Genomic DNA, 16,411 nt, shown 5'->3' on the forward strand with positions numbered 1-16,411 from the left:
TAGTTACTATGGACGTCATGCATAAAAGTGTTTGAAGGAAGAGCAATCCTATCTTTGTTGCCCATGCGGTGATGGAAATATTAAAGACGTATGGGACTGGACTGGTTGCCATCGTAGTCTATGTGGGCAGCAATATAAGCTAAGGGGTGCATTTATAAAGCAGTGGGATGAACTTACCAGCACATTTATATACCCTGTTTCCCCGAAAATAAGACCTAGCGTGAATGTCGGTGATGGCTGCAATATAAGCCCTACCCCCCAAATAAGCCCTAGTTAAAGTCCTTGTAGGTCTTATTTTCAGGGTAGGGCTTATTTTTGGGGAAACAGGGTAGGGTTTAATTGACATCCTTTTTTTTCCCCACAAGTAGCGCTTTCTTTTGGTGGTATTTGATCTTCTCTTGAACTATTTTTTGCACTATATACTTATGGCATTTTATTTATTTTTTTTTACTACTAATGGTGGTGATCTGCGATTTTTATCGGGACTACGACATTGCGGCGGACAGATCGGACACTTGACACTTTTTTGGGACCGTTGACATATCATTTATACAGCGATCAGAGATAAAAATAGCCATTGATTAGTGTATAAATGTCATTAGTAGGGAAGGGGTTAACACTAGGGGGCAATCAAGGGGTTAAATGTGTGTCCCAGGGAGTGTTTCTAACTGTGGGGGGATGGGGCTGCCTGGGGGAGTAAACAGCTCATTGTTCATACTTAGTATGAACAACAGATATGGCTCCTCTCCCCTGACAGAACAGAGATCTGTCTGTTTACATTGATAGACCTCCGTTCTGTCTCTCTCAGGAGCGATCGCGATCGCCGCGCTTCTGAACACTCTTAGCCCCACCTAAATGATCCACTATCTTTTCAGTTTTTATTCATTTATGGGGAAAAAAGCGGAGTCTTAACCATGTCTAATTTTAAGAAAGTAAGGGGACAAGGGTCTGTCTCTCTCAGGATCGATTGCGGGTGCCTGGCTGGGCAGCGCATCGGCTCCGTTGTCGTGCGTGCCCCCTACTGGTCTTAAACGGCCGACGTACAGCTACAACGGTTCGCCCAGGGGAGCCAACCTGCCGCAGTATAATGACGGTGGATGGTCGGAAAGCAGTTGAAGGAAAGAACAGCACTCCTGTTAAGCACCCTACTCCTGGGTGCAGTTTTAAAATGGCACCTAGTATCAAATGCAGAACACAAGCTTGATGGGGTTTATATAGCAAGGAGATTTAAAGTCACGAAAAAGCCCTCCCCCCAGGCTGTGCAAAGAATATTGAAATTCTTAGTCAAGAAGTTGATCCGCCCCAACATGTGACCGGCTCTGGTTTAGTCATGCTGTACTGAAATTAGGGGAATAACGAATATCACTGTTATCCGGGTTGAGGGAGGAACTAAAGTGGAGCCGATCACATATCCTGTGCCGTCCCTCAGCTTTTACAGGGATAAATAATATAAAAATAAATATTGGGATAAATATCTGGGGCTGCTTTACCTATGTAAAAATGGAGTTAAACAGCCATAAAAAAAAAGTCTTCAGAATGGATGAGACGTTAAAAAACATAAGTGCACTTTTAGACTTGTTTTACCCTGTTCTAAATTATTCCACCTCCCCCCTCCACAGATGCATACTTGCTGAGGTCCAAAGGTGCAGCCGCAACATTGTGCGCTGCTAGAGTCTCTTCTGGGCACATATGCACATTAGAAGTCTTTGGAGCTGTAAAGGACTGTGTTATAAGGTGAGGCAGGGGAAAATACAGCCCCATACCGTAGAAGTTTATGAGACTGTAATGCACTGGTGCAGCCAGGGTGAAAGCTGCTGGAAGCTTGGGCAAAAGCTTTATGAATGCCTGCTGTACATAATGTTCTTCAGAAAAGCATTTAAAATCTGAAGTTTGGGTGAACTATGACTCGGGGCAGCAAGAACATACTCCAGACACTTTCATTCACGAACACCCAGCTAGCTCACAGATAGATGACCAATTAAGTATTCTTCACCACACAAACCATACATAAACAGTTTGTGGTGCATAGATCACTTTCAACCAAGACAGTGGAATGTTACATGATATCCCTCTACCACAACAAAATACTTTCTTAATCCATTAGGGCTCATTTACATAGGTACATTCAATTTTTTTTGAAGAATAAAAAGGCAAAACACAGTAAAAACCTAATAGCCCCCAAAGTAGTCAAGTAATTTCTTCTACTGACACAAAAGGATGCATTAAAATAAAAGGTTGGGCAATAAATAAAATCTGTTTTATGTATTGCCCTTTGTGCCATATAAATGGAGTGTATACATTTTTGCATGTGGGTGACTGGCCCTAAAAACAAGGTAGATTAGAAGAAAAGCATTTTAGTGAGTATTTTGCTCATAGGCACACAAATATGAGGGCTGATAGCAGCTTAAAATAAATAAGGCACAGGAAGATAGGAATGGCATCCAAGATGCATGCAACTTGATGCAGGCACAATACACTTGTATAATTCATGCATCAGCGTATACATGACATTAGGCACATATTTGATTAAAAATTAGGATATTTGTTCCCAAACATCAAAGAATATTTAATTGTACAAAAGGCACATTAGTGAAATGTGAAGGTACAGACATCACCGTGATTTAAAGGTAAGACACAAAGGCAGTATTTTAGGGCTTCTTTTAAAATTTCAAAAGCACACTTGAGGTCAACAGACAAAACCCAATGGTTCTGAAAATTTTTGATCCAAAAAAATTCACACAAAAGTAAGGCATTTTGGCTTGAGCGAGGCCACAATTATCTAGGTTTTAGAGAACCTTCAAAAGCATTTTGGGTGTGGGGAATGTTCCATGATATGCGGTTATTACAGTTCTTACCCCAGCTGCCCATCACTGCCAAGTTGAATGTGCTATTATGATTACATTACAATTTCCTTCATCTGCCAGCTACTCTGCCTAATTCAGAATGTGTCAAAAGAATATTTCCAAAACCAGGGAAGAGAAGCTTTCTAGCACAAAAAGCAAAGGCAGGTACATTAAAAGGTTAAAGTGTTTCTAAAGGTTTTACTAAAATGCATTATTCACCATTTTAAAGTGGCTCTTTAGGCTAGACATTTTTTAGCCTAATAATGATTGTAAATATGGTAAACCATTTTTTTATTTGAACAAACATGCAATGCACAGAGCAGCCCTGATATTTCTCTTCTCAGGTCCCCCACCGGCGCTCCTGGCTATGGGGGCACTCATGTAGGCTTGATCTTGAGCCATGCTGTGTGAAGTCCATGGACACGCCGAGAGCAGCTCACCAACCGCTCTCTGCTCACTGGCTGACAACAGCAGGAGCCATTGGCTTCTACTGCTGACTCTGTCCAGTGAGAGAGTTGATGCTCTCTGGCACAATGCTGAATTGAGCACAGGTTTAGGCAAGTTTAAGAGCGGGCTGGGGGAAGGGAGCTGCATACAGTAGGTTTTTTTTACTTTAATGCAAAAAATGAAGTTAAAAAAAAACCTTTTGCCTTTAGAACCACTTTAAAGCAGTCATTCAAATGCTGTGAGCAGAAAGCAGAGGCAAGGCAGAGCCGAGCCGTATGTGTCAGTAGACAGGCACAGCTCAGCTCAGGATTGAGCCCACAGGTGTGTCCCCATAACAAACAGCTTGCTATGGGGGGACACAGAGGAGGTGCCAAGAGCGCCAGCTAGGGACCCCAGAAGATGTGGTTTGTGGCCACTTTGTGCAATTCCACAAAGAGCAGACAAGTATTACATGTTTATTTTAGAAACAAAAAGCATTACAAACACTTTAAAGATGAACCATGAGCAACAAACAAAAAAATCCTCTGTGCAGCACTCTGGGAGCCAGACAGTCGTGATGCATGCAAAACAGACAGGAGGAGGAGGAGGAGAAGCAGAGTAAACAAAGGGATGTCCTTAGTCAGTCTGCTGCTGCTCCTTAGCTGTTCAGTCAGCAGGCTGGGGATGGGAAGGTGTCACTACAGTATTTTCTAACTGCAACAGAAAATGTGTGGTTATTTTTCTGGCTGCGATTCGTGCTATGCTCTTTACCTGGAGTTCATCTTCAATAAAACTTATGGCATTTTCTAACATACAGGTATAAGAAAAAGGAAGGTGCGACTTTAAATGAGGCTGATGATTTGAGGAAGTGAGGGAATTAGAAAATATATTTAATTGGCATATTGAGTCTGACAATACATAACAATGATGCACATAGTATAAAAGGTTTAATGTGTATACACACACACGGTGTTGACTTCATGAATACATTACATATACAACATATCAAAGGGAAGGCATATAAAACTGACAAGAAATTTAATATGGATAAAACGAATTATTGCAAATTCATATGTGTACATATCATCTAAATGGCACTATGCAGTGTAATCAATGGTAAGAAACACTGTATAATCATTTGGTTGTAGATATGGAGTCTAAGTAGGTTCCTATCAGTAGGCATAAGAATGCATCCTATAAGCCCGATGCGTTTCGTGGATAATACCACGCTTCAGGGGCACATGCATGCAACTATCATGATAAGTCTGGAAAATGGAGGACAAGGAATCAGAGGCTGTCCCAATTGTCTGTACCGGGAGCTGTGGAAGGAGCCCACAGGAGAGGAACCGGTTGCACAAATCATCATCCCCAGAGAAAACGAAAGGCAGAAATCCAGATAGTGGTATGAGTGGGCTGCATGTCTGTTTAAGATATAAAAAAGTAAGTGCCATGTAGTGTGCAGTGTGCACAGGGAGGTGTTGCCATGACATGGCACTTACTTTTTTATACTTTAAACAGTTTTGTGCACCTGGTTCCTCTCCTGCGGGCTCCTTCCACAGCTCCCGGTACAGACAATTGGGACAGCCTCTGATTCCTTGTCCTCCATTTTCCAGACTTATCATGAAAGTTGCATGCATCTGCCCCTGAAGAGTGGTATTACCCACGAAATGCGTGGGGCTTATAGGATGCATTCTCATGCCTACTGATAGGACCTACTTAGACTCAATATCTACAACCAAATGATTATACAGTGTTTCTTACCATTGATTACACTGCATAGTGCCATTTAGATGACGTGTACACATATGAATTTGCAATAATTCATTTTATCCATATTAAATCTGTTATTTTATATACTGTCCCTTCGATATGTATATGTAATGTATTCATGAAGTCAACACCATGTATGTGTGTGTATACATATTAAACCTTTTCTACTATGTGCATTATTATGTATTGTCAGACTCAATAAGCCAATTAAATATATTTTCTAATTATGTCACCCTCACAAATCAATAGCCTCATTTAAAGTCCCACCTTCCTTTTTCTTATACCTGAACCAGGGATGAAGGCACACACCGTATGCTTCATTTAAAGTCCCAAACCCCCCCCCCCCCCATTATTCTGTTTTCTAACATACAACGTACCTTATTTCCCCAACATGTTTTTTTATTTCAGAGAATCTGTTACGCCAACTCACAACTGACCCTTTAAATAACTACTCCAAAGTGTCACTGCTCTACCTTATTTACCATCTTCCTATGCACGTTTTCCTGGCAAAATCATGTCGTCTGTCCTTGCCCTGCCATGCTCATGTTCTCATGCTATGAATTAGACCAAATTGTCTCTATGGAAAGATGAGGCTCTTAAAGTAGACATTTTTGGAAAGACAACTTTACATCTTGCATCTACGCAATGAATAAGGGATAAGTTCCTTTTAGGCAAGTCATCCAACATGCTGATCTGCAGAAAAGGGGCAGCTGAAGTAACGCTTACATAATTGGATGGCCTGAAGTCTTAGATTGCTCGAAGGTACTTTTGACCTGTGTTAATTGCCAGAGAATACAGCAATGTGCACAAAAGGGAAAGTATTATACAAAAGTCCAGTAAGAACTGCACTTGAATGCATCAACAAGAGGCTTTGATTGATGCCTAACGAAGCATGAAAACCATGTCCTATTCGCTCTGTGCCCCCAGCTAGTAATAAAAGGCACTCGCCAAAAGTCACAGGTTCCTGGGCAGGGCTCATTTCTTCTACTCGGACTGCTTAGGAGGAGATATCTTTTCAAAACACACCATTACTTTTCCCTTAAAAAAAAAAAAATTAATAAAGAGGGATTGCCACTGAACTACTTTACAATAAAATCAACTGTGGACTTGATGTAGAAAAAATACAACTTAAAGCAGACTTATTGTCATAATCGATCTCTCCCCCCTTCCCCCAACTATCCAATCTCCCTCCATATACTGTGCCTTCTGTGCCCACTAAAAGGAAAAATCAATGATTCAAGGAAATGTAAAGAAGAGGCTTCTTTAACAATGGTAAGAATTTCAGAACCATGGTTTTATCTGACAAGTCCTGCATTAAACGAAATCCTTCATTATACAAAAATGAAATTATACTAATATAAATATGAAAAGCAACTGAATTATGATATGACAACATTCTCATATAAAAGGCATAAAGGTTAAAAAAAAAAAAAAAAAAAAAAAAAAAGACAGTGCTTGGAGTTTCAGCAAGGTGCAACCTATTTAATAAACACCAGAAAAACTTCATGCTGGTACAACAGGGCTAATTGTCCCATTCCATTTATATCTGGTTAAGAACAAATTTAGTAAGAATAAGTCATACAAAATAAAGTTAAATTTATACACACTTAGAGGTGCTTTAGAAAGCTACATTTCAACTTTGGTTTGAAATAAGTTGAAAAGAGAAAAATACAAAAAATGTAAATAAAGTTAGCGTTAATCTATTTGAGACTGGAAAACATTTCCGCACAACAAAACCATGTGTCAGTAAACATGTCAGGCTTGTTAGGGTAAGTGAAGTGTCATGGCAGCTTAGCATATTATTATATATAAAACATTTTCACAGTCTTCACACAGCATTTTACAAGCTGGTGCTTCTTTTACTTGCTACAGAAAAACACCATTCTGCTATGGTGCAAATGTACACGTGTAAGAATTTTCTGGATTAATAATATAATGCTTTCATAGTGGTCCAATGCCTTTAAAAAAAACAAACAAAAATAAACAAAGAAGAAGCGCAACACAAAAATGTACGGAACCTTTAAAAAAAAAAAAAAAATGTACTGAACCTGACAGATGGAAATTAAAAGGGAGTGATATCAGAAAAGTATTGGTACCCTATATCAGAAAAGTGACGGCCCTGAATCTGATCTGGCTGTCATGGGCAATGTCTCCACCCATCCTACCTTTAATTAGAAATATATATAAGCCCTATTATGCCAGACTGTTCATGGAATGCTAGTAGCCTACACCTGCAAGATTCATTACCCTGTTCATAAAACGGCAAGAGTACTGCTCAGAGCCCATTCACACAGGGGCAACACGACTTGCAGGTCGCCTCAGCGAGGCGACCTGCAAACGACTTCCGCGGCGACTTGCGAAACGACTTCTGTATAGAAGTCTATGCAAGTCGCCCCAAGTCGCCCCCAAAGTCGTACAGGAACCTTTTTCTAAGTCGGAGCGACTTGCGTCGCTCCGATTAGAACGGTTCCATTGTACAGAACGGGAGGCGACTTGTCAGGCGACTAGGTCCCCGGACAAGTCGTCCCTGTGTGAATGGGCTCTTACAGACAGCAGTGCGCTGTATTGTACACAATGCTACATTACTATAGCACTATCGCCAATTTACAGTAACAACAGTACTCTAAGATAAAATATCTAACTGCTTGAAACTATAGATACACAGTGAGCGTGGAATGGTTTACCAACAGTGAGACAAGTAAAAATTGCAGAAATAGGAGACAGGCATATATAGAAACATAATAGGCTAAAATGCAATAGTCGCGGGGCTTAGGCCTTCAGTTTCTTGAAAGTAGAAAGCTTACATCTTTACAAACTATAGCTGTTCAGTTAAGACATACAGTATGTAGGAAGAGCTGCAGAAATGTATGTATTGCATACACAGAAATGTAGGATGTACATTTTGAATAGTTAAGCATTAAGTGTTTCATCGAGGTGAGCAAATCATGCACTGGCTTCTTATATGGGGACTCCCCTATTTTTTTAAACATTTTGAACAAGAGGGAAATTGCCAATCTGGAAACCAGGAAAATATAATAAACCAGTGTGAATGCTTCCACCAGCATCCATCCAGTAATAAAACATGAGGTTTGGATGGACTTGGTGAGCTCAATGTGAGGTTATTTCAAGCCAATCAATTTTCATACCAATGTGTTCCAAGGCAGGACTAAATAAAGTGAGGAGTAGTGTTGCTATCATTTATCACCATTTAGTAATAACATACAAGGGATTAAATACCAAGTTAAAGGACTGCTGTTAAGGATGCAACAACTAAAACGCAACTATTAGCAGGTTTACAGCTAGTACCAATAAAACACATCTTAATATGACATATGTAAAGATTTGTATTACAAAATAATAACACTGAATGCAGGAGAATCTGAATGTAGTTTCAATGGATCACATGATGAATTAAAAGAGAAAAAAAAGTTCTGTAGGGATAAGGCAAGCACCATTTTTTACAAGGATGGAGCTAAATTACTTACAGAACAAAGATTAAAAAAAAAAGTTTGTTCGATATTTGGTGAGAAGAAGCTGCTCTGCGTTCACATAGGCGACACTGCGGCTTTTGTTCCATGAAGTGAAATGAAGGACCTTATAAAACTTCAAAGTCCATATATACTTACCTCTCCGTCATATGGAATGATTTCAAGCTTGCTTACGGTTTGTAAAGTAAACAAATAAGTATTTTGCCCTGGTGACAGATCAGAAAAGTCCCCAAATAGAATTTCTGGAGCAAAACTGAACATCAGAGGAGGTAAGACGTCCGACTCTTACTGTGCCTGCTAAGTCAGTGTTGTTGCCAGGATGATTACAAGAATTACCACCAGGATGAGCACACAGATGATTATGAAGATCATTTTCTGGAATATCAGAAAAAAAAAAGGTTAGAATCAATGCAAATGAGGGACAGCATACTACTTTATCGGCATATACTGTCTGTACTGCCCCAAAACAACCAACCATACTGAAACCTGTACTTGAACATTAGGGTTGCTTAGATTGTTATTTTGCCAACGCTGTCACCCAATAGCTGTTCTTATATTTCATTAATGCTTCCTCTTAAAAGTGGCCACTTATATTATCAGGACGACTACTGTGCAATGTCTACTATCAGACAAAACAAAATGCAGCAGACCTACAGAACATGAACAATGAGAGCTCTGTCCACCCTTTGGAATGGGTGTAGTCAAACAAATGCCACTGGTTATATGAATATAAAATACTCATGGTCAAAAGTAAACCTGTTAAACTTTAATATTGTAATTTGGTTGTAAGTTTTTTTTATGCAAATGTATCTAAAGTAATTTGTTCTATGTACTTACATTTGCTAAAAGCATCACACAATGGCACAGTACTTACTGACCAGTAAAGAATTAAAATACAATTATGTATGATATTTCTAAACAAGTCTCAAATCCAGTTATTATGTGATGCACAAGCCTCAAAAGTAACCAAAACACTTCCTTTGCTTTCCATTACTATACCCCATCCTTTCTCATTTGTGTCTCACGTGTTCCCCTTCCCAGACACTGCAGCTCACAGTGAGAGGGTTTCAGCAACAGAGGCAGTGCTATAATCCAGAAAGCAGTGGGCAGGACTAGGTGTGGCCAGGCCCTGGTTGAAAAGCCACTGGCCTGTGCCTCAGCAGTGACAATCCCAATATACATGCCCCCTGCAAAAAACATTTAATCCCACTGCAGTGGCAAGCAGGCAAAGCCTACAGGACAGCTGCAATTCTGCTCTGAATTCAGAAGCAGGGCAGTATTACTGCCACGCCATTACGGGAAGCTGCATTAGGGGGACTTCACTTATAGGCTCAACAGTTAACCACCCACATTTTTGTAATGGGTGGCAATAGTTCTACTTTAACAATTTTACGGATCTTAAGTGGACCATTATTGTACAAGCATAAAACAAATAAATTTAATAAAGCAAAGTTCCTTTCTGTCTGCACACTAATTTGAAGGAAGAAAGATCCATAGTAAAAACTGGTCTTTCATAACCACCATACCATACAGTAAAAATGGTTTTATACAAACTAAGGTGCAAGCCCTCCACCTGTGAACACACACACCTCACCAATATCAGAATCCTCCACCAGTGTTGACCACATATTTATACATAAATGTGCTCAGTGCCATGGATAGAGCTTTTCTGCTTATGAAGCTTTAGGCTCTCATACTTTGGATAAAATGTTATCAAAAATTTAATGAGCAAACAATAAAATTGCTGCAAGAGGGAGAGCCAAACTGGCAAAAAAATGATCTGTTGCTATGGATTGTTACACCTTGGAATGCTTTGTTAAATAATCATTTAAATTAAAAAAACAAATCTACAAACACACACAATTTTATTTACTAGAAAAAGCTCCTAAAATAGCAATGTTGCTGCAGTTAGTCAGCTGAACACCAGAGGGCACACTCAACATTGGTATATCAGAATGAGCAATTCCTTTTTAACAAAAAGTAATCTGGCATTTCCTGTATGTCTAATTTTTGGTATTGGAGTTCCTGCACCCTGGACCAGGTGTTAATTATATGCACTTTAGCAAATATCCCTAATTAATGATGGTATAATTTAAAATGACTACCATGATCTAGTTTCTAAACATTTACAATTGATAGAACAGTAAAATGTGCAACCAAATCAAATAGTGCCTCATCAGATATGTTGTTTTTCCCTCTTCACTACGCTGCATTAACCACTTAAGGACCAGCCTCGTTTTGGATTTTAGGTGTTTACATTTTTAAAACAGGTTTTTTTGCTAGAAAATTACTTAGAACCCCCAAACATTATATTGTTTTTTTTTTTTTTTAACACCCTAGAGTATAAATGGTGGTCATTGCAATACTTTTTTTCACACCGTATTTGCAGAGGTCTTACAAGCGCACTTTTTTTGGAAAATCACTTTTTTGAATCAAAAAATAAGACAATAGTAAAGTTAGCCCAATTTTTTTTTTATATTGTGAAACATAATGTTACGCCGAGTAAATTGATACCCAACATGTCATGCTTCAAAATTGCGCCCGCTCATGGAATGGCGTCAAACTTTTACCCTCAAAAATCTCTATTATGAATTTTACATGATTTTATTCATTTTTACACGGTTTAAAAAAAAAAAAAAAAAAATTGTGTCACTTTTATTCCTATTACAAGGAATGTAAACATCCCTTGTAATATAAAAAAGCATGACAGGACCTCTTAAATATGAGATCTGGGGTCAAAAAGACCTCAGATCTCATATTTGCACTAAAATGCATAATAAAAAAAAAAAAAAAAAAGTAATTGAAAAAAATGTGCCTTTAAGACGTATGGGGGGAAGTGACGTTTTGACGTCGCTTCCGCCCAGCAGTGTCATGGAGACGAGTGGGTGCCATCTTAGCCTCACTAGTCTCCAGGCACAGCAGGGAGACAGATGCAATCGCCTCCGCCGCTACCGACGGCTCCGGTAACCGACAGAGGGCACCGGATCGCGGCGGGAGGGGGGGCCCTCTCCCGCCATCGATAAAAGTGATCTCGCGGCGAAAGCCGACGAAAACGGGGATACCGGGGTTATGGCAGCTATCTGCTGCCATAACAACGATATCTGCCGCCAAACTTTGGACGTACAACGGTGTGCGGCGGTCAGGAAGTGGTTAATTTAACTTAACTGGGCACAGTTTATTATGTACTTTGGTAAAATCACAACAGAATGAAACCTACACAGCAATGCTTCAGATAAACAGAACTCTTATTTTCAGGAAGTGGAGAGAAAGGACTATATTGGAATGGTCTGGCTTCTCTTTGAAAGTAACAATAACTGGAACAACAAGAAAAGTTATTCTATTTTAAAGGTTTACTAACATTTACTAAATTATGTAAAAGTACCCATAACATAAGATTTTGGGATATCGGACATTCTTAGGACTTAAGGTGCAGCCTATTGTGCTACGTTAAGCTGAAAGTTGGATGAAAACTAGCAGGATTTTTTTTCCCACAAGTCAAAATGAGCCAGATGGAATATATTTAGGTTTAAAGAGTCTTCAGGCATCTATTGTGTAACTGATAAATGTGAGATAACATTAGACACCACTGTAAATAACCCGTGTACATGTAGATCATAGTGTAACTTCTGTTGTGCTACCTACTCCTTATACAATCAACTTTGTTTACAATCCAACATATTCAATTGATTATTCTTCGAATGAGTTTACCAAAATGCAAACTGACAACTATTTAGCTTTAGCAGTCCTGCCATAAAATATTGTTCTTGGCCCTAAGCTGATGGTATAATGAGGGAGCACAGAAGCTAAATGTACATGTTACTTACTGCCACACAGGCAGGGTGCATGCATAATGGGGGGAAAAAAACCTTCATTTGAGGCCAACTGACAAACCAATAATCAAGGCAAGTATGGCAGTCACCGCCAGCAATAAAATGGCAATGATCCATTGTTTCTGTTAAAGTTTAAGAGAGAATGCAGTCAGAATGATTCTTGATCACAACTAGTGAAAACAATTCTTAATATGCATGAGGGAAACTTAATTAATCAAAGTAGAACTAAAAGGCAAAATGTTTTTTTTTCCATATTGTAAGTAAGGAGGGTTAAAACCTGTCAGGTTTTTTTTTTTTATGCGGCACCTGTGTCCCACTGGGGAGATTTCCCTTCACATCCTGTCCCATAGCCAAAATGGGAAGTAATGAAATCCCTCCAAACTAGAGTCCACGTTGGATAATGTTCCCCCTATTCCTGTTCTGGGGACAACCTGAAATTTAAAGCGTAACTCCACTTTTACTGAGAGAAAAAAAAACAAAAAAAAAAAAAACAACAACATTCCCCTCTGGGTGATCTATGTACATTGCAAGGATTTTAACAAACTTTGTTGCAGATTCTTACCCTTTGTTATTCTGACTAAATCAGTTTGTTCCTCTCTGCTGAGTGAGTCTAAGGCCTCACGTACACTGCTGCTGGTAAACGGACGTTCAGAGGCAGTTGGATGCATTTTTCAACTGCCCCCGAACTCATCCAATGTTATCTTAAGTGTACACAGGTTAGTTTAATGGCATCTTTAGGCAGTTGCGTTTAGAGGCTTTTCTTTGAAAGCAAAAAAGTTATTTCAGACGCCAAACGCGGCTAAAACGAGGTACCGGCGCTTAGGTTTAGAAGCGTTTTGAAAAGGTGCCCTTTTTTTTTTACATTGCAAAATTTAAAAATGATGGCACATGATGAAAAACCACTAAAAAAAAATTAAAAAACTTGTAATTGCTTGCAATGCTTCATAGACCATTTATATACCCGTAATGAGCCCATGATCCAATCCAATACACCACTAGCATTGCTGTTAGCAAAGTAGAATTGACCTATATGTTGTTAGATTTGAACCAGATGAACCCACCATTGAGCTTGACCCCCGACTTGATCAAATATAGTTACATGAAATCTGGCTTTTTTAATTTCCTCACATATGCTTATTATGGGATCCATAGTAAAAGCACCAAAATTGAGGTAGATACAAGTACACTGCTGCTCTCTCAGCTACTGCTACTCACTCTGGTCTCACACAGAATGGCTGAAATAGATAAATAATACTGTTTTTTGTGCTTTGGGAAAGTCTTACGATGTTATCTCATACACTCCTAGACTCGAACGCCGCTAAAATCGACTTAACGGGCGTTTTTAAATGCCGGCTTTAAGCTGGCAAGAGGTTGCCTCAGGGTCCCGTGTACATTAGGCCTAATGGAAGTGGTTTCATAATTATCAACCAGCTGCTGCAGAATCAGGGCTCTAATGAGAAAAATTGCAGGGTCGGCAACCCTTTAAAGTCGTGATTTCCTATTGGAAGTATCTTACCAAAAAATGAAATTTTTGCTGCAGGGGATGCCAAAAATCTGACTTGTATCTTAGTGCAGACTTCTGGGAAAATCAGTGAGCCAATCACACAAAGAAATTATGTTTCTGGGGGGCGTACTGTACATATTCTGTGTACTGAACACCTCTAGGTAGTGAAATGGCATTGCACTCTACACAAAATTACAGATCTGCAGATCGAAAAGGAAAGGTAATTTTTTTAATTACATTCAATTACAATATGACTTGTGTCGCAATTGTATACACTATATTTTTTTATTTGCCATTTTTTCCCCATGAAAGAGGAGTTACCCTTTAAGATTTTCTTTCATTTTGACTGTTGGGGATGATGGTAAACAGGACAAATAGAGAGGGTGAATGTTTCTAGCAATACACAGACAGCAAATAAAACCTGACAGGTCTTTAAACCCATCACCTTTAGTTATACTTTAAATAAAGAAGCATTTCCAAATGCTTGAAGTATACATTTAAAAAGAAATAACTCAATAGACAACACAATGCTTTATATCTTTTTATGTGACAACACTGACAAAATTACACTTTGCTACAATGTAAAGTAGTGAGTGTACAGCTTGTATAACAGTGTAAATTTGTTGTCCCCCTCAAAATAACTCAACAGCCATTAATGTCTAAACCCCTGGCAACAAAAGTGAGTACACCCCTAAGTGAGAATGTCCAAATTGGGCCCAATTAACCATTTTCCCTCCCTGGCGTCATGTGACTCGTTAGTGTTACAAGCTCTCAGGTGTGAATGGGGAGAAGGTGCGTTAAATTTGGTGTTATCGCTCTCTTACTCTCATACTGGTCACTGGAAGATCAACATGGCACATCATGACAAATAACTCCGATGATCTAAAAAAAAAAAAAAAAAAAAAAAAGAATTGTTGCTCTACATAAAGATGGCCTAGGCTATAAGAAGATTGCCAAGATCCTGAAACTGAGCTGCAGCATGGTGGCTAAGACCATACAGTGGTTTAACAGGACAGGGTCCACTCAGAACAGGCCTCGCCATGGTCGACCAAAGAAGTTGAGTGCACGTATTCAGTGTCATATCCAGAGGCTGTCTTTGGAAAATAGATGAATGAGTGCTGCCAGCATTGTTGCACAGGTTTGAGGGGTGGGGGTGGGGGGCAGCCTGTCAGTGCTCAGACCATACGCCGCACACTGCATCAAATTGGTCTGCATGGCTGTCATCCCAGAAGGAAGCCTCTTCTAAAGATGATGCACAAGAAAGCCTGCAAACAGTTTGCTGGAGACAAGCAGACTAAGAACATGGATTCTTGAAAAATGTTGGTGGTCACACAAAATATTGACACTTTGGGCCCAATTTGGACATTTTTACTTAGGGGTGTACTCACTTTTGTTGTAGAGGTGTAATTTCTATGTTGTCACACGAAAAGATATAATAAAATATTTACGAAAATGTGAGGGGTGTACTCAGTTTTGTGAGATACTGTGTGTATCTCTATCTGTCTCTGTTTACTAGTCCCTAGTGGCGGCTGCTTTCATTTACTTTTTCTGCAATTTCCAGCTAATTTCTGTGAACCACAAAAGTTAACACTGTCACTCTAGAACAAGAAGTGTTACTGTCAGCATCAACAGGTGAAATTAAAATAAAGACTGAAAAAGGAAACAAATGCAGCCACCACATCTATTAATATTCTGCAATATATTTGATATAGTTTTTTGGTTTTGACACGTTAAAGCTGACCTAAAACCTTAGAGGAGCCCTGCTCTTGGCAATCCAATTAATTCCTCTAGCAAATTATTCAAGTTTAAGTCTAACCACAGGTCCCAGACCTAGTCACAAATGGGAGGGGGTGTCATGCAATTGTTGTCATCATCCACAAACTGTTTTAAGAACAGCCCCTTATTGATGGGATAGGCAAAGCTTTCAATTAGTAGTCCAGCCTGTTTCTGTATGACGACATTGGCCATATAAATCTTACTAGCCAAGGTGAGCCTGAAATGTTTGTAGTAATTCTGAAGCTGCGGGTAGCACTGAGGGGCAATTTTTACTCCAGTATAAAGCAGATCTTCAGTTTGGCGAGTCCACCTCCCTGACTGCCTCCCTGCATTACATATCTCAGGAGTAAGACAAGGATCGGCTGGTGGGCAGAGCTGGCGTTGCTCATTGTGGGCTCATTCCCTCAGTGCAACAACTGTTTTGAACCTACTGGGGATGTTCCCCTTTCCATATCTACTGTAAAAGATGCGTTCTTTGCCGCCATCACCTCAATAAGGCATGCGTCTAAACTGGTCGCTTTGTCCTGTAAAGAACCCTTTTAGTTTTTTTTTTTTTTTTTACAGGGACAAGGTGATGTTGAGGTCTAGAGCCTCTTTTGTGCTTAAGCTGGTTTCGGCTTTCCACCGTCCACCAGCCATCTGTCTCAAAATGACAATGCTGCATGACAGGTAAGAGGCAAGGGGGATTTAAAAAAAAAAAAAAAAAAAAAAAAATAGATTAAGGGCTCTTTCACATGGACGTGTCCGTGTACAGAGCCCGCTCTGCTCAGCGGG

General features: G+C 39.5%; 1 protein-coding gene across 1 annotated transcript in view; it reads right to left on the reverse strand.

Annotated features, from left to right (window-relative positions):
• Nucleotides 1–6,494: 6,494 nt before the first annotated feature.
• STX2 (syntaxin 2) overlaps nucleotides 6,495–16,411 on the reverse strand; it is an 82,822-nt gene continuing 72,905 nt past the window's right edge. The window contains exon 10 of the mRNA XM_073628283.1: nucleotides 6,495–8,902. Coding sequence (XP_073484384.1) covers nucleotides 8,825–8,902 — 78 coding nt within the window. The 3' untranslated portion in view covers nucleotides 6,495–8,824. The remainder of the gene's footprint in view (nucleotides 8,903–16,411) is intronic.

This window comes from Aquarana catesbeiana, linkage group LG01 (genome assembly GCF_042186555.1).
Source record: "Aquarana catesbeiana isolate 2022-GZ linkage group LG01, ASM4218655v1, whole genome shotgun sequence".
Lineage (NCBI taxonomy): Eukaryota > Metazoa > Chordata > Amphibia > Anura > Ranidae > Aquarana > Aquarana catesbeiana.